The sequence below is a fragment of the Haemaphysalis longicornis genome, unplaced genomic scaffold (genome assembly GCF_048455015.1).
Source record: "Haemaphysalis longicornis isolate Haplotype H1 unplaced genomic scaffold, Haemaphysalis longicornis Haplotype H1 scaffold_12, whole genome shotgun sequence".
NCBI classification, from domain to species: Eukaryota; Metazoa; Arthropoda; class Arachnida; order Ixodida; family Ixodidae; genus Haemaphysalis; species Haemaphysalis longicornis.
In genome coordinates this window covers 102,982,740-103,007,461 of record NW_027526225.1, presented here as the reverse complement: position 1 = coordinate 103,007,461, position 24,722 = coordinate 102,982,740, and the positions used below count along the sequence as shown (strand labels likewise).

General features: G+C 46.2%; 1 protein-coding gene across 2 annotated transcripts in view; it reads left to right on the top strand.

Annotated features, from left to right (window-relative positions):
• Positions 1-1,726: 1,726 nt before the first annotated feature.
• The window catches only part of Sara (Smad anchor for receptor activation), a 41,943-nt gene continuing 18,947 nt past the window's right edge, over positions 1,727-24,722 (top strand). Inside the window, exons 1-7 of one of the 2 annotated variants that reach the window (XM_077693952.1) lie at positions 1,727-2,176; positions 2,277-2,368; positions 3,333-5,308; positions 15,027-15,126; positions 18,111-18,277; positions 19,826-20,006; positions 23,043-23,099. In XM_077693952.1, the coding sequence (XP_077550078.1) occupies positions 2,311-2,368; positions 3,333-5,308; positions 15,027-15,126; positions 18,111-18,277; positions 19,826-20,006; positions 23,043-23,099 (2,539 nt within the window). In that variant the 5' untranslated portion in view covers positions 1,727-2,176; positions 2,277-2,310. The remainder of the gene's footprint in view (positions 2,177-2,276; positions 2,369-3,332; positions 5,309-15,026; positions 15,127-18,110; positions 18,278-19,825; positions 20,007-23,042; positions 23,100-24,722) is intronic. The other variant, XM_077693953.1, reaches the window with a different exon arrangement.

Genomic DNA, 24,722 nt, shown 5'->3' with positions numbered 1-24,722 from the left:
CGAGTGTCTCACCTTTTGCTAACACGAAGCAAAATCACTTCTTGCTGCGCTTCCTCCCTGTGCATGGGGCATATAACCGCTCTTCTGTGGTCTTCAGAACGCTGTCACGACATTTCCGCTATGCTACGACTCGTACGCGAGCCCCGCGGCTTCTCTCGCGCTGTCTCGCGCACCGGCGCCGCTGTTGCTCGGGCAGCTGCAGCGCAGCGTTGCCAGATTGAAAATACCCATCGACACCATCTCCTGGCCCAAATTTCACCAGATTTCACCAGCATTAAATACAGCCACTATTACATTGTTTCGGATCCTTCACGTCTTCTGTGCATGCAATACTCAAAAACACAGCCTTTTGATATGGCGTTTTGGTTGCTTATGGCAATCCATCCAGCCTACCCAGGGGGTGATTTGATCATCTCATAATTAAAAATCGAAGAGTGTTACTCAGTTAACTATATTATTAAATTGGCAAAGTAGTTTCAAAAGAAGTGAAATATTACTTCGTATTCATGCACATGTACCTTTTGTCACACTGTGTGTGAAGCAAACATGGTCCATCTTGTTCTGCACTGCTCCGCTTTTGATATTCATAGACTGGACCATAATGTTTTTCAAAATTCAGATATAGAAGCATTACATAGGGACATTCTCGAAAATCCTCAACACCTGGTGACCTTAGCCCAGTTTGGCGTTGCCAGTGGCCTGGCGAGCATGATTTAGTGGGCGTCTACCTCCCTCCCTATTCCCCCTCTTCCCCCTCCAGCGACCTTCGGTCCTCCCCTTCCTAATAAAAGAATTTATCATCATCATTCATATACATCGCAGTACCTGTCTAAGGAACACTTATTCCATGTTCTATGGGCACGCTCGCAGAGCAGGTTACTGCGCATCCAATTCAGTTGTCGCTATGCTTTTTCACCTATATTGAAACACAAGACCTGGTACAACGTAAATTTCTCTTTAGTTATTATGTGAGGATTTAACATTGCACTATTTTTTTATAATAAACATGCCATACAAAACTTATGTAGCTGTAACCATTTAGAGAGGGAACCTCAGGACGCTTTTGGGTACACGCCCTCCGTTAAAAAATTCGGAGGTTGTGGTTCATTGTGGTGTATTTGAAATACAAAATGCACCATTTGAGCTTTCGTTACTTTCAAGCAGTATAGTGAAAACCCAATATACTTATCAAGCACATTAGAACACGCATGCTCAGACAGTCCAGCGGCTTTTGGTGTTTATATGCTGGAAAAGCTTTCATTCAAGAAATAGAACAGTCTAGTTCAAAAAAACAACACGCTTTTTTCACCAGTTTTCACCAGATATTGTCTGGTGTAGCCGTATTGGTGCCTCAACACCAGTAGCCCCCGAATTTCGCCAGATTTTTACAATCTGGTGCCGTATTTCACCATCTGGCAACGCTGCTGCAGCGACCGTTACCCCGCTGTCGCGCATGCGCGCCTAAAGTCGCGCCGGGAGGAGGTAGAGTGGGAAAAACAGCGAGAGAAGGAGGAGTGTTTTGCTTGCCCCGCGCCGCTGCGACTTGGAGCGCGTAAATCAAAGAGGAACTAGCAAAAAGTCACCTCGGACTGGCAACGGCGGCAACGGCAACAACGGTGTATATACCGGCGGCGCCTCGATCGCTAGTGGTGGTAATAAGCTAACGATGACAGCGCTATCTATGCCCCCAGCGGGCATCCGAGGCGTCGTATTAGCAGCATAGACGCACGCGTAAACGTACCACAACACAAATTATACTACTCAGTGGTATCTGGGTGTTCGTCCGTGGGCTGTCCACCCGTGTCCGGTTGGTGTTGTGGTTCGGTCGCGGTTTGCGATATTATTTTCGCTTCTGTCACTCACTTGGAGACCTTGTCGTCGTCGAGACCGAATAGTCTGCGCTCCGCGCAGTTCTTGTGCCGCGTTTTTGTGGCACCGTCAACGGGCCATTTTTCTCGGCCTACGAACCTCGACGGACGTTTGGAGACGTGGTCTGTTGCAGCAGTGACCGTGTCATTTATTCTCCTACGTCGCTTGATCGGCGTTGGTATTCTGCCCGTTCGCCGTCGATGTGGTGACGTTCTTGGAGGCGCGGCCAGTTTCACGGGACATTAAGCAAAAACAATTTGTCGCCGTGGTCGATTCGATTATGATAAAACCGCCGGCTTCGCTCGTGGTGAGTTGCTGCGCCCAAGGTAGCGGCGCAAAGTCTGTTTTAGTATTTTTTCTGCGAGCTCGTTTCTCTTGCGTTCGTATAAATGCGTATTTCTTTGCAGTGATCTTCAAACGTGGCATGGATGTCGTGCAGCGATGGAAAAATTCGCCGTGGACCTAGACAAAGTGCTCGATGAACTCGAACAGAGCGAAGGTGGGCGTTTAGCTACTGTTTTTTGCGCTTCGCACTCCTTGCGAGATCCTTGGCGGTCACGTGCGAGTCAGCAGCGACCCACTCTAAGCCGTGACTTGCTCCTAGTAGCGCAAATGCTCCAAATCTTTTTTATAGCCCAATTTAACCCTGGAAGCTGCGGTATCGGGGGCAGCCGGCCTTTTTATCGGTCGCTTTATTGACCCCATGCGGCGGTTAACTTTAAACCTCTTCATATCCGCCTTGTACATCTGCGTGCCTTCACTGGAACCTCATAATCGCTTTTTTGGTCGGTAATCTTATCCGACGGCCTAAGCGCTAACGCAAGCCCGCTTGACAAGCAAAGGGTATCGTCTAGCCCTGCCGTTTAAAACCCGATCGCGGCCTCTTCAAAGGGTTATGAGATTATGATCGATGTAAAATAGTAACAGTATTTCGTGACCGAGCAGTCAAGCAACGTCCCATTACAATTTACTGAAACATCTTCCTGTTTCCACCTACAATGCGCTGCCTCTGTCATAGCCTGATTAAAATCATCACTGTGCCTAGTTCCTTTTCAGCAACACAGAATTGCACTAAGAATGAACACAGTTAAGAATTGGCAAAATAAATGTACAGACTGTAAGTAACAACTCGACTCGATGTTTTTGATGGATCATTATCAAACTCCAACTGCGTAATGAGCAGATATTTCTTGCTTTTAGTCTTGCAACATCTCGTACAATTTACTGAATCATCTTTCTAATTTCCCCTACAAGTTGCTGTCTGTGTCATAGATGGGTGACTGTCATGGTGCATCACTACTTTTCAGTAACATAAAAGTGCACAAAAAAAAAAAAGAACACAGTTAAGAACGGGCAAAATAAATGTGCAGTCCTTAATGTAAGTTTAAACTCGATATGTTTTTTCTTGGTTGTTAAAAGCTCTCAACAGCATAATGAGCAGGTTTCATCTTAAATCTTTACAGGCTTGTTCGGCGAGCGGTTCCCTGAAACCCAGCACTGTGCCTTGGACCTACCCAGGCCAGCAACCCAGGGAAAGTGCAGGAGTGATGTTCCTCGACAAAACGGGGACCACAGTGTTGCACCTGCGCCAATTGTGACCTCCGGAAATGCTCACGAGCCGGCAGAAACAAAGAACACTAATGACGACGCTACAATCGGTGGAGAAGCACACTTCTGGGATGACATATCGCAAGGAATGCCCAACGCTGCTGTTAAACCATCACACCCCGAAGGTTCTCCTCTCCCCGTGAGTCATCCGTCATCCCTTCTGGAAGATGCTGCGGATCATCCACCGCAAGATTGTTTAGACTGTTCCAGTGCGCGAAGTGCGTCACGCGGTGCCGATTGTGATGTCCCGTCTAGGGTGGTTCGCGGACCCGCCGAGGCAGATAGTGTGGCAAGTGGCAATGCAATTCTGGATACTGGTAACGGACCAAGTGTTTCTGTGGCCAGCAACTACGACGGCAGTTCTTGCAACGGGCAAGCGAAAAAAGGTGCCGATCAGCCAGTGTTGGTAGGCAGTGCTGTGATCGAACAGTCAACACCGTCTGGGTTAGAACCAAGAACTGTGTTTGCTGCGTCCGAAACGGTTGCGAGCAGGGTTTGTGGTGATGGTGTTTCCAAGGTCAGCGAGGGAGGTTTTCCCGTGCTTGACTTGCTTTCTTTAAGTCCTTCTGACAAGGGCTCCGAGCAGACGAGTTCCAGTGTGCTGCAACCACTCGTTCATGCTCCTCCAAATTTAGCAACCCCAGGTGAAAACGTTACAGAGCTTATTTGTGATAGTCCGGCAAAAAATGGTGGAACCGTCGCAATCTCTTCAATGCCTGGAGACGTGCCCCATCAGCCACAGGAAGCTTCCGATTCGTCTAAAGCAGTTACCGAAAGCACCCCAGTGTTTTGCTCCGGTGCAGCACCAGTCGGTAACGCTTCCCAAGCTAAGGCTCTTTCGTCTGACGCGCCCGCATCTTTGGCTAAAGCACCAGATTCTAGTGCCAGCAATGAACAAGCTGAAAGCAATATGGACTACCACGCAAAGCCGACGTCACATCAACACGTCACCCATCCTCCAGACATGCAAACCGAGCCACTGTTGAAGCCTGCATCTTCAGGCTTAGAAAACGTACTGGGCTCGCATGATGGCACCCTTGTGCCCAATCTGTCTGCTTCGAAAACACCCACTAAAGGAGCGGACATTCTGCCAGCCAAGTCGACTGATTTTGCAAGCTGTGAACCGTCGGCAGCATCCGCAGGCCAACCTAATAGTGCGCGTTTGGAACCCGAGGGCCAGCAAACAGCTACAGGCGTGGCCAACACGTCTGCCAACGTTGCACACGTGGAACCGAAAGACCAGCAGGTGGCCGCCCAGTCCGTCGCGCAAGATTCCAGCCGCGAAGCGGACGTGTCGTCAACGTCTCCGTCTGACGCTTCGTCCGCGTTGCCCGCAACTCCATCCGCGTCACCCCCCAGAGCGTTGCCAGAGCCGTCTTCTTCCCCGCCGAGGTCGTCGTCTGCACCACCTGGTGCCCTGCCAGCCTCACCGGCCCGTTTGTCGTCCGCTTCGTCCTCCCCGGTGTCGTCCGCTTCAACGGGCCCTTCTGCCGCTGACCTGCCCGACGACGCCATTCACTCGGAGAACGCGTTTACAAACACGGACGAGGCGACGATGATAGCGGACGCACGCAGCCTGGACGAGGGGACCACCGTGGTCGGGTTCGACACCGTGCCCGACGTCACCGACGAGGAGCTCGACCGTCTCCTCCAGGAGGAGGAGGGGGGCGAGGGGGAGCGCAACTTCCTCCCTCCCCTCAGCGAGGAGGAGCAGATGCTGGGCAGAGTGAAGCCCTTCTGGATTCCTGACGAGGAGGCGCCCGCGTGCATGCTGTGTTTCGGCCGCTTCACCGTGCTCAAGCGCCGACACCACTGCCGAGCCTGCGGAAAGGTGCGTAGCCTCGTACTGGGATAACTTGTGCATATTCAAGACGATAGTCTTTCCTGGGCTACTTAAACGCGGAAATTTTGGTCTGTCTGTCTGCGACTTGATTCAGCCACCCAGCCAAAGTGAAACAGAAGCTGCGCAGTAGTCTTATATACCCACAGCCAAATCTAAACGTCCAAGTCCGGTGGCAGTGTTCATACTTGTCAACACTGTTGAACAAGAATGAGACATCACGCAAATATGAGGCCGAAAATCAATACGTAAGTTCTATTTGCAGTGTTCCTTTAAATAAAAAAAATTATGGAAGCTTGGTTTTTGCGATAGCAAATTAAATACTAAAAAAAAATGTATTCTGTCGCCTGCTGTTTCCCGCACCACTATAACTTCTGGCAGCATCTTAAGAAATCAAACGGCAACAGTAACAAAAGGTTTCACTAGATAAGTTCTACGTTCTGCTTGGAACGCACGTAGAGTAGGGCAACATGGTTTATGAACGTTGTAGTACGCTGCCTGGATTCACGCACGTCTTCACCGTGCGGCAGCGCTAGCATCGAGGCACCTGGCCTGGAGCAGTGGAGTGCAGTAAATTTAACTTGACTTGAGCAAACCTCTGGCGTGTTATCTTCGGAGAAACGAGACGGGAGAGGAACAACATGAGAGGTAATTGGAAAAGAGAAGGGAGGCATTTACTTACCAAGGGTGCCACTCGACTATCGTCTTCTGTCGACATTTGCAATGAAAGGAGCAGATACACGGCCATTTTTTTCTACCGCAAAATAAATTCGAACACATAAGATGAATGTGGATGGGACAGGCGATAGACGTCAAATGAATTTTACAAAACAATTGACAGCCGTAAAATTGCCGCGACTGGAAACCATCTGCTGGCAATCGAATGTTTGTTGTTCGCTTCACTGTGCCGCACCTGCCATGGGACTTTGCTAATGCTTGTTGTTTTTAACATACCTGCTGAACATCTCTAGCTGCTCCATTAGACATCGTAAACATAAACGCCAAGGAGGCCAGTCATAGAGGCTCTTGCCATTGATTGGGCAGGCATGTTGCAAGGCTCTGCTGGTTTGTGCCTCGCTGATTTGTCACTTCTGGCTCTGTTGTTGTGAATGTCTGGGAATCAGGCGCAGAGGGAGTACGAAAATGTGGGTGTAATAATGGTAATTGCCTTAATGTGTGACAGTAGCAGAAGTAATGGTTTTATATCCCAGTATAACGTGGTAATAGAGGGTTAAAAAAAGAAAAAAAAGGCTGTTTGACAATTTTGCGTCCCATTTATGAAGTTGCTGTGGGCGACACAGTATTGTGGTAGCCCCCACGTTATGACTTGAGGCCTTGTTTGTACAGCACTCAGGCAAGCAGTTCAGGCAAATGAATCTGGCTTCCATATTTTTGTGGCAACATGTAATGGAAAGGTATTTAAGCCTAAAAAAAACAGCGAAAAATTTCTGACAAATAATCGATAAAATTTATGGAGTCTCAAGACATTATTCCTTGTGAACAAAGCTTAAAGATCATACAAACAAGAACTGTGGCTATTGTATACTGCACATCTTGCTGTCATTTCTGTTGTGTTGCAGAAACACAGTGGCTGTTGTCGCGGTAAAACGTGTCTTCTTGAAAACTTGCGACATAATACGGGGTTCAGGGCAGCATAAACCTGTTGCGTTTCTGTTGCCTTGAAAGAAAAAGGAAGAAAAATAAGGGGCGTCACTTTCGCCTCTATTATACTACGTGACGTGCCTGTTGACGCAGGGGTAAGTCAGCCGTGCCAACCAAACAGAGCCCAAACGGGCGAAATAAGCTTGGCCTCTCCAACCGTTCAGCCAGGCATGTTTTTGCTGATAGGAGTGGGCTGGCCTGAGAGCCCTCGTGACAGTTTGTCGCATGCCTGCCCGCTACGTCACAGCTCAGCGCTCAGGGCACAATGAAAAGAAAGGCTGACATTGCTTTTGGGCTTTTGTCAGCGCTTCGTTCATTTTCTTTTTGGCGTTTCACACAAATGTATTGTGGAAAATTTTCAGTTTGGCCTTTGTGTCTGTGGATGCGTGGCTCATGAGAAACCTGTGACGGCATGCTACATTGTCATGCCGATGCACGTTTAACATCCCCAGATGGTATTAATTAATCCGTAGCCATCCCTAGGACGTGCCTCGGAGCTCTGGTGCAGCTTCGATGCATGAAGCCCCTGTTTGTACTTTTTATAAAAACTGCTTAAGGAATTAAAATCTGTACTGTTCCTGGTGAATGAGGTGTGTGAACAATGGGTATGGTTCAGGTATACGTATGTAGAAAGAAACAGACCATAGACTTTCAGGCACAGCTCAGCTTTTTTGTAGTTGTGTATTCCAGGAATTTTTTTTTTTTTTTTCGCTCCCTTTGACAAGCTTGCCAGGAGTACATTACCTCCTTGCTTCTTTTGTTTTTCTTATTGCACCTAAAGAGCTGTACCTTTTGTCCTAGCACTCGTGGGGAAAAACAATGTAGGGGTATTCGCATAGGGTTGTGAGGGCAGGCAGCTAGTCACATTCTCTGGCGTTAGCCCGGGTAGCTATTTCAGGAATTATTCCTTTTATGACGCTCGTAGCAGGCTATTGTTGCAAACTAAGAACAAATGATTATGTTCTTAACAAAAAATAATGATATAAATAATTATAGATATTAGGCTATTATAAAATAACAAGATAAAAAGTTTATTGAAGTTATAAAATTTTTAAATATAAATAATAAATATCAAATAATATAAGATCAGTAGGGAGGCTTAAAGGGGTCATGCAGACAAATTACAAGTTTGTTTTATTTGAAAGATTTTGTGTTTTATAGTGCCCCCAGCGCTTGTCCACAAGCAAAGCAAACCATGCTTTATTCACTGAGAAATGAATCAATTCAAGTTCAAATTTTCATTCTTCCGCCAAATCGTGTGTTTTCACATCTCCAATGACATCACAAGAACCGCTCTGCAGCTGATTGCGGAGCCCCGTTTACCGTTAGTCAACCTAGATGGCGCCACCATACTGTGAAGGGCCGTTTTACGCCTTTGCTTTCTTTTTCACCATATTTGTATCTGTATTGTTCTTGTTAAGGTATAAAATAATCATTTCGTGAAACATGGTGTTCACTTGGCAGGTATTGTCCCGTAAGACGCCAATCGGCGAACCAATCGGCCAGTGTCGTCCGAGACAACCCTTAAGCGCCGCAGTGCTGTGCTGCTAAAACAAGCATAGTGCGCGGAGTACCAACAGCAGTACGCATCGGTACCTCTGTGTTTACGTGTACTTTCGTAACTTGCATTGTTTCCAAAAAGAATGTGCCCTTAATTTAAGCGCAAATAGCTCATTCGGAAAGCTTGTAAGCCCCGCCTAATTTGCGTTAACTTTTGGCGGCCTCAGCCAATCCCAGAGCTGCCACATGTGACATCATAGGTTCTGCTGCGGGAAATGAGCTAGTGTGTCGCATGGCCATTCCCTTTTTTTTCCTAATTATTTAGCTTATTTGAGCGAAGTTTATGATAAAAGTGGTGTCAGTATGATTCTAACGAGGCAATCTTTCGAATGAATTAATCTTGTGTTTTGTCTGCATGGCCCCTTTAAGTCAACTGAGAGCGAAGAGCTGAAAACTATTGCCATCGAATCCTTGGTTCTGTATCACACATGGAATTGCAGTGGCCATATGACCTACATAGCACTAGAATGTTATCAGGATGACGGGTAAACAGTGTCACGAGCCACTTCGTACACCACTAGGTATGCTCACTGACACCAGTTTGTAGGAGTGTTTGTAAATAACGTCGTGAGCTTGGGTTTGTAATTGCGCTGAAAAGACCAACTCCTGCCCTTCACCAGCAACAAAAAAATTTTGGTTATCAGCCTTCAGTAAAGAGCTAACAATGTAAAGATTTGTGCCCACAAAAAACTAACAAGTGTATATACAGGGTGTTTCAGCTGACTGTAGCCAGAGTTTAAAAATATGCTGATGCAGAAAAAACGACGCGAATAGAGACACATGTAGTATGTCGCTACTTTTAGTGTTTTGCTTAGCTCTTTCGTTACGGCGAAAAAACGGCTGATTTTGAGTGCTTCCACAAAACTTTTTTTTCCTCTTGAGCTAGTGGACACATTTAGCATTGCTATGCATGTAATTGTAGCCTATAGATTGCTCTTACAAACACCTACCAGCAGTTTTGTGAAAGGTACAATTACTTTGTTTATTAGTCAAATAATCAGAAAAAAAATGCGCAAAAAAGTATACACGCAACGTATATAGGCGATTGTAATGAGCCTAAAAATTATTTTAGGAATTCCAAGATATACAAATTGTTCCTACATTTCCTGGCTATGATTCAATATATATATATATATCAACGCTGTACACCAAGTTTTGTATTTTTGTGGGCCCGTCAACCTAGCAGAACTGACGGCTGTGCCACTCCTCGAAGCCACTCGAGTGTAAGTCGGTCATGCATCCAAGCACACTTTTTTGTGTTCTGACACGAAATCCTTTTCACTTTAGTGGTAAAAAACCAGAAAAAAAATCCAGCGCTCTCGAGAAGTGCCGCGCATCGCTCCGTAGCAGTAATCTGACACGAGTGCCAGGCTATCATGAAGGTGATAACGCGATACCATATGACGCATTTGGCAAATATCCCTACCGTACGTTGTCCGGACCCTACACATCAATGTGTAAAGCTGCAGTCGTCAGATAGGAAGCCCGTTTTGTTTATACATACAGCCCAAATACAGCGGACACCGTTTCAACACAACTCGCCACTACCGCGAGTTCAAATTTCACTCTTGGCGCGGTCTCTGCATGCGAAATATCAACAAAACATACTAAAATCAAAAAATGAGTTGTCAATAAATACGCCAGATGGCATTAGTTGTCCGACAGGCGCCGTTTTTAGCTTCCGCGGGACGTTTGAAATCATCGGACACCGGCGTCCGATGGCCTATGGCGCCGTACTGAAAGAGCTAAATGGATAATTAGTAAAAATTAATTAGCAAACAACTGAAGCAACAAAGCTGGGGGAAAAATCCCAATTAGAAAGTTGCAGAGTGGTTTGCAAAATGTCTGAATAAACAATGTCTTTTTTTCTATCTATTAAGTATTAGTGTTTTTCAGCTTACTGATGATGCCCGCGAAATAGAAAAAACACGTGACATGCCTGCGTGCGCATCGGTATCGCAGTGCTCCCAAATGTTCAGAGCACAAACACTCCTAGGCGTGCTGCCACTTCGAAAGCGACAGGGCAGTGACACAAGCATTTGGCTGTGCCATTAACGCCAACTGTGTGCTTCCTTCACTGCCCTCTCGCATACATACATACATGCATACATACATACAGTTGAACCTCGTTATAACGAACACTGATATAGCGAATTATCGGCTATAGCGAACTAAATACAACCTTTGGTTGGTCATGCTCTATTTCAATGGCACTTATTTTTTTATGACGAAACTGAAACCGTGAGAGCCACTCGCGATATCGGATATAACAAAGAAATATTTGACCAGGAGGCTGAGAGGCTACTTGGAAAAACCCTCCGGCATCTGAAACTGAAGGAGTATAAAAGTCCTTTTGTTCGTAGACACTGTGGAAAACTCCATACTGCGCAGTGCTGTGAGTAGCCACCAGATGAAGATCACATCCTTCATCAAATAAATGATGCAGGCCTGTTTTGTGAAGTGAATTTTGTTTTGTTGTAATTCTACGTACTCAGTTCCAGCTCATTCAGCTTGAAATGCAGCAAGGAGAAAGGTAAGGGTTACCTTGTTTATAGCGGGTTGGAAGGCTAAAAATGCATTTTTGTATGAAGTATTTTTGCGCGAGCCAGTTTGTCTATTTGTTACTGCTGATTTTTAACTCTACTGTTATAACGAATATGGTATATAATGAGGTTTGACTGTGTGTGTGTGTATATATATATGTATATGTATGTGTGTGTATATATGTACTATCGTGCCCAATTTGACTCTCAACAGTCGAGCGGCCGCCGCAGCTGCTCCCCAGGAGGCGGTGGCGCCTTGCAGCGCAGGACTCGAGAAGTAAAGGGAGAGGGGATCCGCTCTTCCGATAATCATCTGCAACCCCCGAGTGCTCTGTTGCCTTTCGCGCTCCGAATGCGATGCGCATGAAGCTGCCCGATGTAGTTCAGCTTAGCGCAGCCTTGCGACTCCAGAATTGTGACGCGTGATTGTTTTCGTTGCTATTACTGCGAAATGAACGGTAGCTTGGATATTGTTATGGAACGTATTCTTTGAAAAGCTTTGTTGTTGATCATCTTAAAAATTAACATTAAATTAAAATTTCACGATGGCACCTTTAGGGATCCATTCAAGTTGGCGCACACCGCAGTCAGTTAACGATTTCTTGACACTTTTTGCGGTGTGCACAGGGGCCAGGTCTTGCTGGAAGAGGTAATCGCCGTCAGGGAATGGGCCGTCTAGGGCATATGGGATCATTACATATTCCAGGATTTCGGAATACTTCTCTGCAGTTAGAGAGCCTTCAATTCGGTGTAGTGCGCCAAGTCCATCTCTGGACATGACGGACCACACGTTTACGGTGATCCGTCCGCTTGAGGCCACTTCTTGTATGTATTCCGGCTCGTAGCGAGTGTCCACAGGACGCCAGACGCGACGTTTCTGGTCCCATCTTGTGGTAAAAGTCGATTTGTCAGAGAACACCACCTGCTTCCAGTCGTCAACGCTCCAGGTGCTGTGCTCAGACGCAAAACTGAGACGTGCTGCTTTGTTGTCGTTGGATAGAAAAGGCTTTTGCACGGCGACACGGCTCCTCAGTCCGGTTTCTGCCTACCTTCTTTTCACAGTAGTCAGTGAAGCTGAAACATCTGCAAGTTGAGCACGCTGCTGCGCAATGCCAAATAGATTAGCATAAGCCGCGGTGACCAAAACCTCGTCTTCAATGGCGCTGGTAACGCGGGGGCGACGATCATGAGGGGCGTCACAAATTCGCCCTTCATTTCTATAGGCCTGAATAATGCGGTTCACTGTGTTCGTTGATCGGCCAATTAATTCAGCGATTTCTCACGGCGTATAAGACTTCAGGCATAATTCCACAATGCGCACACGTTCACTGTGAGGCACCCTTGACATGGTGCGGCCTGCTGTGAAAAAAAACAATGCAGCCAAAAAGGGCATTGAAAGGGGCGCATAAAAACTGGCATCAGTGCTTTGTGCTCTCCTCTCGTTTTTCAGCGTGAAAGTGACGCTGTGACCAATAGAAAGCAGTAGGCAATAACGGTTCCTTGGAAGATAACATCACGCATATTTTCTTTTATTCTTACCTTATTGTTTGTTACAGCACTTATAGGTTTTCATTGTGGTAAGGCAAGCATAGCGGCGCAGTGGCCATCAGTGACGTAGCTGAAAGCATAATAGCATTCGTACCGTGAGGCATTGTCAGCATTAGAGGCAGAAGCAGTAAGTAAAAAAATGCGGTCAGCCAGTGTTTCAGATATCTTTGTGTGGGAGATTGAACGTTATCGATATTTCGCAACACCCTGTTATTGCCAAACTGGAAGGCTTGTGCAAATGCGCATAAGAGCATTGCAGCCAATGATAAAACTTATCGCTGGTGATGCGGTAAGCCACCCCGAAAACTTCTGAGGTAACGACTTATACCAGCCACAAAGGAAAGAAGCCAGCAATGGTACACACGAGGGATGCCGATGGGTATTGGAACAGCTGACCCCTCTCCCTTTACTTCTCGAATGCTTCGCTGCAAGGCGCCACCACCTCCTGGGGACCAGCTGCGGCGGCCGCTCGCCTGTTGCGAGTCAAATTAGGCGCGATAGTATATGTATATGTATGTGTGTATATATATACAGTCGAACACGGATATATCGAACACGGGTATATCGAATTATTGTCTATATCGAACTCATGAATTATCCCCTTGAAAATTCAGTGTAAAAGTATAGGAATTCGTACGTTTATATCGAACAGTATTTTTTCCGACGTTGGGTATATCGAACGCCGCGCGAGCTGAAAGGTGCTCTTCGGCGGTCGCTGCACCCCTGATTTCCGCGGTCGCTTAGTGCCTTCGCCGAAACCCGACAGGGACAGAAGCCGGGGCCTCGGAGCGTCACGCTTGCCTACTCATGGATAACTGCTCGGCCAACCAAACCACCTGAGAGCTCGACAACATCGAGCTCAAGTTTCTGCCTTCGAACACAACAGCCAGGCTGCAGCCGCTCGACCGCTCGGCTAAGTCGTTCAAGCTTGGGTACAGGAGGCGACTCCTCGATAGGCTTTTGATGAACCTCCGCGTTGGTACCGAGCTTAAAGTTGACCAGCTGGGGGCGATACACATGATGAGGGGTGCCTGGAACAGCGTAAAGCAGAGCGTGGCCAACTGCTTCCGGAAGGCAGGCTTCGTGACGGCTGAATTTTCGAAAGCTTGCGAAGATGGCGACGACGACGAAGAGGGCTTGGACGACACGTTTCGCGAGCTGTCGTCCCTTTTCCCGGCTGCTGTTCCAGCCGGAGTGTCTGCCGGCAACTTCGTGAACGCTGACAGCAATGTTTAGGCTGTTCCAAGCGCCGGTGACGAGGATATCGTAGCTGCGGTTGCAGGAACTCAGGCTGATAGCTCGGGTGGCGAAGATCGTCCGGACGAGGATGCGGCTACACGATCGTACCCCACCGGTGAACTGGCGGCTGCGTTAAGCTTCATTCTACGTAGTTGCGGCGACATGGAAGGAACTGGGCTGTCGCACCTGGATATTTTCGAGAACATCGAGACCAGCGTCTTTAATTCCATATACAGGACGAAGAAGCAGGCCAAGATCAGCGATTTCTTTTCACGCAAATAAAGCATCCTGTTGCGTCGTTAGTGCAGAATTAGTTGTCATTCATGAATGCGCCGATCGGTAAGCGGTCGTCCGCCACAGGTGAGGTCTCAGAGCCCATATTTTTTATATCGAATTTTTCATATATCGAACTATTTCGCGATCCCCTTGGAGTTTGATATATCCGTGTTCGACTGTATATATATATATATATATATATATATATATATATATATATATATATATATATATATATATATATATATATATATATATATATGTGTGTGTGAGTGTGTGTGTGTGTGTGTGTGTACCCCGAGTAGTCAGAGTGGCGCTGGCTACCACCCCCAATCGCAGGAAACAAAAATACATTAACAGAAATATCCCAGAAAGTGGAGGGGAAAATAGCCCCGCCGGTAGCGTAGTGGTCATCGCACCAGACGCGTATTCTGGAGGTCGTGGGTTTGGATACCACCCGGCGGGCTTTTTTTTTGTTTGTTTCACTTTCTTTCTATCTTTCCAAATACTTTATCTGTTTCTATGACCTACCACATTCTCCCCTTTGCTTTCCCAGGTTTTCTTGACTACCAACCCTTATTTCTGTCTTAATTCAACGAGCCCCTCAGTTCCAATTCTGATTATATATATATATATATATATGTGCACACACACACCGAGAGGCAAATAGAGGAATTCCCCTGGCATGGTGTAAATTCCACATGTGTTGTCTGAAGCCGACTTCAGGCTGTTGCTGCAACTGTCGTAATACTTTAAAGAATGATGTCATTTCACGCCTCAGCCAACCGAACTGCGGGATATGCCGTTTTTTTACGTCCGTAGATCCCGATATGGCTTTTGCCTCGGTAGTCTTGAACATGGGCTTCCTGCTTGCCCCGCAGGTGCTGTGTTCCTCATGCTGCAACCAGAAGGCGCCACTGCCCTGCCTGGAGAACCGGGAAGGCCGCGTCTGCCTTCCCTGCCTCACGGTCTTGCAGAGGGGTGCGTATCACCCCCTTCCTTCTCCTCCTCCTCTTCCTCTCCTCGTTACTTGCAACGGGACTGCAGTTTCTGACTTCGGGGGCTCTGGTGCAGGTTCGGCGCTGCTCCCGTGGCTAACGCAAAACACTTAGCGATAATTGAAAATTAAATGACCGAACCATTTAGTGTGGTGGACAAAGTAGACAGTGATCATCTGAGGATGCCCTTTCGTTAAATTACAACCACTGCTCACCCCAGAGCGAGCAGAAGCGTTCTCACCCAGACAAAAATTGCCCCACCCTGTAGGTTTGACTGACCATAGCTATCCAGGTACAGCAATAAGCACTTCGTTGTCGCTGAGTGAATTCAGCTGTATGATTCTGCGTGAGATCTGATCGGGTCCCCTTTGGAAATGATGGTTGCGGCCAGAGTTTCAAAAAATGGTTTTCTTAGCTACACCCATGCAGTAGAATGTCAACTGTGTACGTCTCATCATCCTAGGATTATTGCACTTGCATGGGCTTGGTTCTGCTAAAAAATTTTCTAGGTGGTTCGTAAGGCCACACACCATGTGTAAGTAGGTTATCGGACATGCGTTTGTCACAAAGCCACTGCAACTAGGTGGTTACAGCTAGAGCCATTAAAGGGGCCATGCAGGCAAAATACAAGTTAGTTTTATACGAAAGAATTCTTGTTTTACAGTGCCCCCAACGCTTGTCCGGCAGCAAACGATGCGGTATTCACTGAGAAATTAATCAATTTTGGTTGAAATTTTGATTCTTTTGCCAAATTGCGTGTTTTTGTAATGTCTGCGATGAAGTCATGATAGCAGGTATTCAAACGAACTTCCAGTGCATCATTAGGCTCTGCAGCCTTGCTTGCCATCAGCCCTCCCAGATGGCGCTACCATAGTCAGCCGTGGACTGTTGACCACCATTGCTTTAGTTTTGACCGTATGTGCACTTGGCTTGTTTTTGTTACGGTAGAAAGTAATCACTTCGTGAAACATGGGGTACCCTCGATAAACAGGGTCACGTAAGGCAACGTCGCTTACGCTAGTCGGCCAGTGTCGTCTAAGACAACTCCAAAGCAGCAGACTGCTGTGCAGCTAAAACAAGCATGGTGCGCCCACTACCAAAAGCAGTGCACATCGGTGCTTCTGTGTTCACGTGGATTTTTGTAACTTCCATCGTTTACCCCAGCATTCTTACTGCTATAAAATGAATATGCATTACATTTTAAGCGTAAATGGCTTGTTCAACAAGCTTATAAGCCATGCCTAATTGGCATTTGCTTTTGCCTGCCTCAGCCAGTCGCACAGTGGGGCATATGACATCGTAGGTTCTGTTGCAAGAAATGATCTAGTGAGTCACGTGGCCATTCTCTTTTTTTCCTAATTATATAGCCTATTTGAGCAAAGTGTGCGTCAGAAGTGGTGTCAGTAAGATTCTAACGAGGCAATCTTTTGGATGAACCAAACTTGTATTTTGTCTGCATGGCCCTTTTAAATAAAGCCATCCCTTATTTTAGGGACACTAGGTGCAACCTGCCAAAATTCACGAAAGGGTCATTCTGCACAGGGTGCCTTTCAAACGATTCCTCGTAATTATGCCGATGCAACCGTGAGAGTGAAGTCAACACTCCATAAACGGCAATAAAGCTACCACAGCCCTACAAAAATATGGGCAGTGCTCTCGTCTATCTTTTTCGCTGTCCTGTCTTCACGCTGTTTTCAGTGCTTTCTTTGCCTAGCACTCTTTAGTACTCTAGGAAAAAACTTGGTCAAATATTGAGGATGGGGTATGTTTACTGTTGAGGCAATCTGGGTAAGAGTTTGATGATGCATTCGCCCAAGCAACAGCAATCTGCCCCAATTCGTTTGCTGCTGTCGTGGCAGGTGGCTCGAGGGTAGTGAATCATTACTTGGGTCACAGTTTGGAAACAGACAATGGATGAAGGAAGACTCATTGTTGTCTCTCCTTATCAGCTGTCTGTTTGCATGTCCCCAGAAGCTGCTGAGTTTGAAGGTCAAATTCTTAATGTATCCGTGTATGCAATTATCACTTCATAAGTTCCACTGTAGGGTACTGCTCCTGTTCTTTTCTTTTCTTTTTTATCGATGTTAATTTCAGCGTCCATTCGATGCTTCTCTGATTCGTTCACTCCCAAGTCACGGAAAAACACAATCGTGCCGCTTACTGGTCTCTGAAATTTTTTTTTAATACTTTAGCAGTTGTCATAAAAATTGACTGACTTGTGTATTGTGGTTGTGTGGATTAGATATATAAAATAAGGTCTTGCTTAGAATGAAAGTATGAAATGTATACAAATGTCTTCTGTAAAGGATTTGTCGAGTTTTTTAGAAAAAACTCCTGACTGTGGACTGTTTTTATGCAAACATAATGTAGATGAAGGTATGAGAGCAATAGCTTTATGCTTTTAGCTCTGTTTCTTCAGGAGTTATTCGAACCCAAAGTTTGTCGTTGGAAATCTGGAATTAAAGTTGTCTTTTCTTCGACCGTGAACTTTGGAGTTACACGTCTTTTTTTTAAGTAGGGAAGCTGTAGGTACAAAACAACCCTTAATGCTCTCCTTGATTCCTCTTCATCATGGTTGCATAAATATAACCACCAATTGGGCAGTTTTCTTTTTTTTTTTCCAATAAATTTCACTTAACATTTATGTGAAAGAAAAGTTGCATTTAAACCTGTAGTTTTATGCTTTTAGCTCTGTTTCTTCAGAAGTTATACAAACGCAAAGTTTGTCGTTGAAAATCTGGAAAAAAAGTGTTCTTTTCTTCGACCATTTGTCCTATACAAAACATTTATTTCACGAATGTCATCAGCTCATTGGCGCACGTCTTGACCAATTTTTGTTGCAATAGCCCAAATATTAAAATAGATTTCTAACAGGAGTGCCCAAGCGGGAGGCGTCTTTGCAGAGTGTTCTGTTTTAGGTTTGCCGTCACTCATTCTGTGCCGTGCTGGGTGGACGATTCCGTGCAGTGGCTGCGGTGGAGCGGCTGGGTGGTGGCCCCAGCCCGGCCAATCCGGCGGCCTACTGCTCGCGGGGACCACCCCCGCTGCACGGCTCGCAGCAGTCACCCCCACTGACGGTCCTGGTCCCGGTCTTGCGGCGGGGACCCCGACCGGACGGAGAGGCCCCCAAGCAGGTGAGGAGGGTGACCGGAACTATTCCCTCCCACCCGATCACTCGATGTAACAGCAGGAACTGAAAACAGATTTCATGAGGTCTTCTTATAATCTGCAACTTTGCTTTCTATTCGTAGCTTACCGCCTTTTTGTGGGTCGTAGCAGTAAATTATTGTAATATCATCACGGGAGGGGAAAAGGGAGGGGGCGTTTAAGATACCAAACTCTGAATAATTATTTTCATATTTAAAAAGGACATTTCTAAGCTGGAAACAACCAGAACACCCGCAACAAGCTGAAGTTGTTTGTTGCTTTGAGCTTGTTTTGTGTAGCAAGTGAGCAAATCTTTCAATTTCTTTTTATGAGAATGAGCGAAAGTTAATGGTGGATTTGTCACAGTGTAGTTAGCCGTTCGTCATGTCTGCACTAATATCACCACCATCATTGAGGTTCTTTTTTTACAGTTTGCTGCACAGCATGGAGGCTGAAAATGGAGGTAGCAGAGCAGGCTTATTAGGAGGAAAACTATGATGGTGTGGGCTGTTAATTATAGTGATAATTTGTAACAGTTATAATGACCCGTTGAGGTCATTTTCTGAAAGGTCCAAGCCAGCACTGAATGATCGCATTGCATTTATGCAATCGTCTGTTTTCTTTGTTGCCGTTTTTTGGAGGGCAGTAGTATACCGTATTTATTCAGATACAAGATGAGGTTTTTTTCCCAAAATCCGTAGTCTCAAAGTCGTACCCCACCTTATATTCAAAGCTCAGTATATCTATCTGGCGATTTTTTTTTTTACTCTCCAAATAGCACCCTTGCCTTATAATTTTGACTGCCCTATAATCGAATAAATACGGTATTACTAATTTACGTAATTCATGCAACATTTCCCTTTGTTTGACATAAAGAACCTTGTAAGGAGTATCGGACCTGCATGGCAAGTGTTGCAGCATAGATTATGGAACGAGCTAGTGTGGAATATTCCAGTTCAAATCGAGATATGAAAAGTGAGCAAATAACAGCAGGTTGATTAGACAAGAAATTGGTGCCAAGGCAAACGACCTGGCATTTGCTCAAGGGAAAGATTACGTGGAGGCACGTGTTCAGAACCTTCAGGGTCAATGAATTGACTACGCTGGTGGAAGGTAAGAGTGATTAAAGAGAATTTGCATAAGCTTTCATTCTGTACTGCAACAATAGTTGGGTGGTAATGATAGTGTTAGCTCAATTCATCATCGTCACCACCATTAGCATCCACTGCAGGACGACGGCCTCTCCCAAATAGTTCCACCCGCCTCTGTCGCAAGTCACTCGAGTTTATTGTTTACCCCCAAATTTCGTTTACCATCCCTTGGACAGCAGTACAGCAGAAGGTGCTAAGAATCTCTGGGATCAAGCAGGTTGCCACTGGGAAATGAATAAATACTGTTGGCTCAGTCGGCTGGGAGAAAAGTCAAATTGAAAGTATGGAAAAAGGAAAGCCTGGGAGCTTCACACTCGCCTTTTCTGCTGCTCAGAAGTGGTGACAGGCATGTGACGGGATAGCGACGAGCGACCTTTGTTGCAGGTAATGTTCTCTGACGGCATCCGGCCCGGAGGTGACCTCTCGGACGAAGGGGTGCCCCCCCAAATCTCCGGTCCACCCCGGGAGCCCAGCTGCCGAGAGGGGCCGGCCGAGAGCTTGCTGCAAGAACGCCGGGTGGTCCTCTCGGACATCGAGGGTTCCCTGCCCCCGGTGGCCCTGAGCGGTGAGGCCAACACTCCGCGTGCGACGTTACAATAGCCTGGGGCGCAAAAGGAGCAGAAGCGAAGCCTCTTTAGGATTCGGAAAGCGCGCAATAAGCACGAGGAACGACTTTATGCACAAAGTGAGGCAAAAAAGCTTCCGAAATGGGGTAGTAGAGTATGCTAGGTTTTAGTTATGCTATAACTATAGTTACGCTATATTTTCTATAATTATAGTTATAACTATATAGCTATAGCTAGCTTTAACTAAATAGCTATATAACCAAAGTTACAACTACAGTGGACTCTCGGTCATACGAATCTCAAGGGGCGGCAAAAATATTCGTATCACCCGAAAATTCATATCATCGGAAAACGAGAAAACAACATGGCGTCGGCTCTTGCCGTGAAGAGGTGCAGTTAGCTTCAGCGACCGCTTCTAACCTTTTGGTAAAACGCAGCTCAAGATGTAAACTAAATTGCTCATGCGGTAAAGGAGCTGACAGTGTGGGAGAAAACTGCACTATTGTCATCCGCGCCAAATATCCGCCGCGGAGGTGGCCCAGCCAGCTGCTGCGAGCGCTTTCAAACTGCGGCCGTGAAGAGTGCGCCTCCCTATTGGCGCAAGTGGGCAGGCTCCTCCTACTGCCGCACAGCATTTTCCGAGCGAGGTAGAATGTAGAATCTGACACGGGGGTGAAATCGTTGACTCAGGCGTCAAAAGAACGCGCGCTCACCGCCGACGCGACGCACGCACACGAACTCAAGCGTGAACTGCATACAATTCGTGCGCGTCGGCGTTGCGCGTGCGTTATTTTCACGACTGCGTCGACGATTTCGCCCCTGCGTCAGATTCTACCTCGCTCGGAAAATGATGCGCGACGCGCGCGGCAGTGGGAGTAGCCTGCCAACTTGCTCCATGGGGAGGCGCGCTCTTCATGGCGGCAGTTTGAAAGCGCTCCGGACATCCCACTGGACCCGCCGGAGAGGCTTAGGCTTACCACGGTGGCGGATATTTCATCGGCGTTTTCCCTAGCCGCGCGGACGACGCTTTGCAGTGTCATTTTCGCCCACAATATCAGCTCCTTTACTCTACAAGCAACTGATTTGTTTTTTAAGTGGCATCTTAAAGAGCGATCAGAAGCGGTCGGTTGAGCTACCCGCATTACTTCGCGGCCGGTGACGCCGCCATGTTGCCACTGTGCGCAGCATGCGGGTGGTATTCGCGGCTAAGGTCTTCGCGGCGGCATCAGCGCGCCTGTGGCGTGTGCGGCGTGTTTTCGTGAGCAGAAAACGCTCCATACGGTTCACGCTTCAACATAATCGACGCGCAAGTGGCGCAGGCAACACGGCAAGGCGACAATGGGATAGGTAGAGCGCGGGGCATAGACGGAAGCGAGGAATGCGGAGAAGGCAAAATGGCGAGGGTATTCGCCGTCGGAAATGAGGGAACGCTTGGTTACCGCTGTTTATTCAAGAAGTAGAATACAAAAAAAAAGGAAGCTAGAGGCACCCGAGCTGCAGCCAGCAGAAACGAAAGGTACAGAGAGAAGAGATTGCAGCGGGAGATAAAAGAAGGGAAGGAGAAAGAACAAGCGTCGAGAGGGCGAAACGTTCGGTTCGTTCGGAACAGCACCTCCCCACGAGGAGGATTACCGTCAATGGGGGAGGACTAATGCTTTTGTGCCCGCGCACAACCAAGGCCGCACGGCCGCACTGACACTCCCTGCCTCCCGTCCACGCCGCAGTCGTCTGCTCGCGTGTTCGTATCACCCGCACCGGAGTGATAAATGCGTACGGATCATCCAAATTTTTTTAAATTGCGCACAATGCATTTTGGCCGGGGAATTTCGAAAATTCGTATCACAACGAAATTCGTATCAACCGAATTCGTATCACCGAGATTCTACTGTATATAGCTATACATACCTGCCAGGCTTCCCGAATTTTCCGGGAGACTCCCGAATTTGCATGGTTTTGTACGATTGTACGACCGAAACCAACATCTCCCGAAAACGCACCCGTCTTTGGACAAATCTTTTTCCCAGTCTGGCCACAATGCTCCGGAGGTATACCTGACAATCCAACCCGACACCAATTGGCATCGTTATCAGTGAAGTGCTTAAAAATCGTAGTCGGCCATGCGCAGATGGTAAGCCTGTTCGCCCCATTGTTAGTTTACTGTTCGTATAAACGCAGCGCCGCCGCCGCTTTCATTTACGCACGAGCACGGCCGTTCTGGGCGGCCGTTTAGACGAAACAACAAAACCGTTTAGTTCCTGCTGTTTTGTATTGCGCTTGGCAGTACTATTTCCAGGACTTTCTGAAAAGGGCGGCGTCAGCCACGTCGAACATTTAAGTGGTGTAGCTTGTTGGTAGTTTGGACGAAGAAACAGTCCATTCCCTGCTAAGTTGCAAGTAAATAAAAAATGTGTGTAAAGTTACGTATTCTGTTGTTGCTACAACCCCCCCCCTTCCCGCCGGTCAGATCTCCCTAATGCCATCCCGGCAAACCTGGCAGGTATGGCTATATAATTGTAGTTATTAGCTATAACTGTAGTTATGCTATAGTTTCGATTAATGGTTACCATATTTTTAGCAAAGGCACTAATACATTCAACACTAGTGCTGTGCAACGTTTGACGTGGGCTCCAAGGCATTTGTACGAATTTAATGCTTTGAGTATGAACATCGACCGGTTTGGTGTTTTTTAGATTACTCACTTAATGGATATGAATTGTACATACCTGATTGGCAGTGTGCTTTCAGCGTATGTAAGCTGGCCGTGTTAGAAAATGCACAAGCACAGGTTCTGGAGCTAAAAATTCAAAATCAATCTCTTGTCAACTTGGCAAATGGTTTTTCATGTAAAATAACTACATGGATGCCTGCTCTTTCTACCTGGAGACTCAACAAACATAAATGTGTACATGCGTAATTGATGTTGACGCCCTAAGGACCTTGCATATTAAGGATTATGTGGATGAGAGGACCTTGCGAGGAGTGCATGTTCATTGGATGTATGGTGATCTCACTGTAACTCTCTTTCCCCTTTGCAGTGTCACAGCGGGATCTCAAGCTCGAAAATGAGGCTGATCTGCTGGTTGTGCTTCAGGGTAAGATGCTTAGCCTGCATTAAGGGGGGACACTGGTCTTGAGGACATTTTTGTTATTTTTTAACTTATGTGCTTGACTTGAGTGTATTTCAACATCCTGAGCACAAATAGGCAGTCAGTTTTCGTCTATGGGGTGTAAGTTTAGAGTTGTGCAACATGTTATGTCACTCTGTTTTGGGCAATTTTTTCATTATCTACCTATGAAATACTCAAATAGCTTTTATCCCTTTGTGCTCTAGAAGGACCAGGGAGTGCAACTATACCACTGCAGTAATTTTAGCATGGTTTCTGCAAACACTGTAAAATTCGTAAATGTCAGGTCATCAATGTACAATGTTTTTGTAAAACAAACTGCATAAAATCTTGTGCCAGCAAAAAGAAATTCTGTACTTTTGTGGTTTTATTGCACTGTTCAGTTCATAAGCTTTCGAATGCAACAAAAATGTTGTAAATTGAACCAGTACATCCCAAGATATTGTACCCGACAGCTGACCATGTGGGAAAAAAATTGGTTCTGAGAAAACAGGGCACGAAGTTTGCAAACACAGGCAAAAATGGTCATTTAGGCGACTTCAAAGGACGACAGCTTTGGGAATACTTATGATACAGCTATGATATTTTGCAGGTACATTCTTTGGGACCTGTAGACTGCAAATAAAATTAATACAGAAAATTGATTTTTTGGCAAATTTTTGGTCCTCAAGACCAAAGATACGAGGGGGAAAATTTGTCATCACCTGACATGCAGCCACAAAGGAAACTTATACAGCTTTCTTGGATACTTTGTTGGTGAAGAAAAATTCCTCTTGGTCGAGGATCCTGAACCGGGACGATTTTTTCTCTGAATGCAAGGTTTCTGAAAACTCTGTTTAGCTCTCCTCTATAGCCATATGGCTGCGTGTCAGGTGGTCATCAAATTTTTCATCGTGGAAACTTACTCCACCTTGCGGATTTCCCCTGGAATGGTCAATTAAGGGGTCACAAGAGTCTTTGGGACAAAAAAATTGCCCCCCCAAAACTCTTTTCTTTTTTGGTATCATTTTTAGAATGTACAGGTCTTTTTTCTCTTGGTTTGCCAAGTTTCTCCTCCAGAAAGTCGGTGCTTTAACAGTACCAGGTACTTATAAAAGCCATACAGGCCCGATTCTGTCGCCAAAATAACAATTTTTTTATAATTTCTCACTTTTGTGCCGCAAGTGGCATCGCAGCGACAGGAAAATCTCGGAAGGTACAGTCTTTGTCAAAATTGTCTAGTCCAAGCCGGAAACGCACAGGCCGCGAAAAATTCAATGTAGAAGCTTACGTACCAAGTGAGGGTGAAACTTTTTATGCCAGAAAGCTAGAGAAAACAACTTTCTTTCTTGCTGTCATAAGATGTTTTTGTCACATTTAAAGTAAAAGCTTATTCTTTCCGGTCAAGAAAGCTTAGGATTGGCCCAGAAATCTTTGATAGAGGGTGTACATCCCAGCATGTAGTGCAGCTAGAAAGATAATTGCTTTTGCAGCATGAATCTGAACGTTTAAATTTTGAAATAAATGAAATAGATTTTGTGTTTCATGTTTTAATGAGTGTTCAACTAGCATTATGTATACTTGGTTAGCTGGTGTACTTCATACACAGTC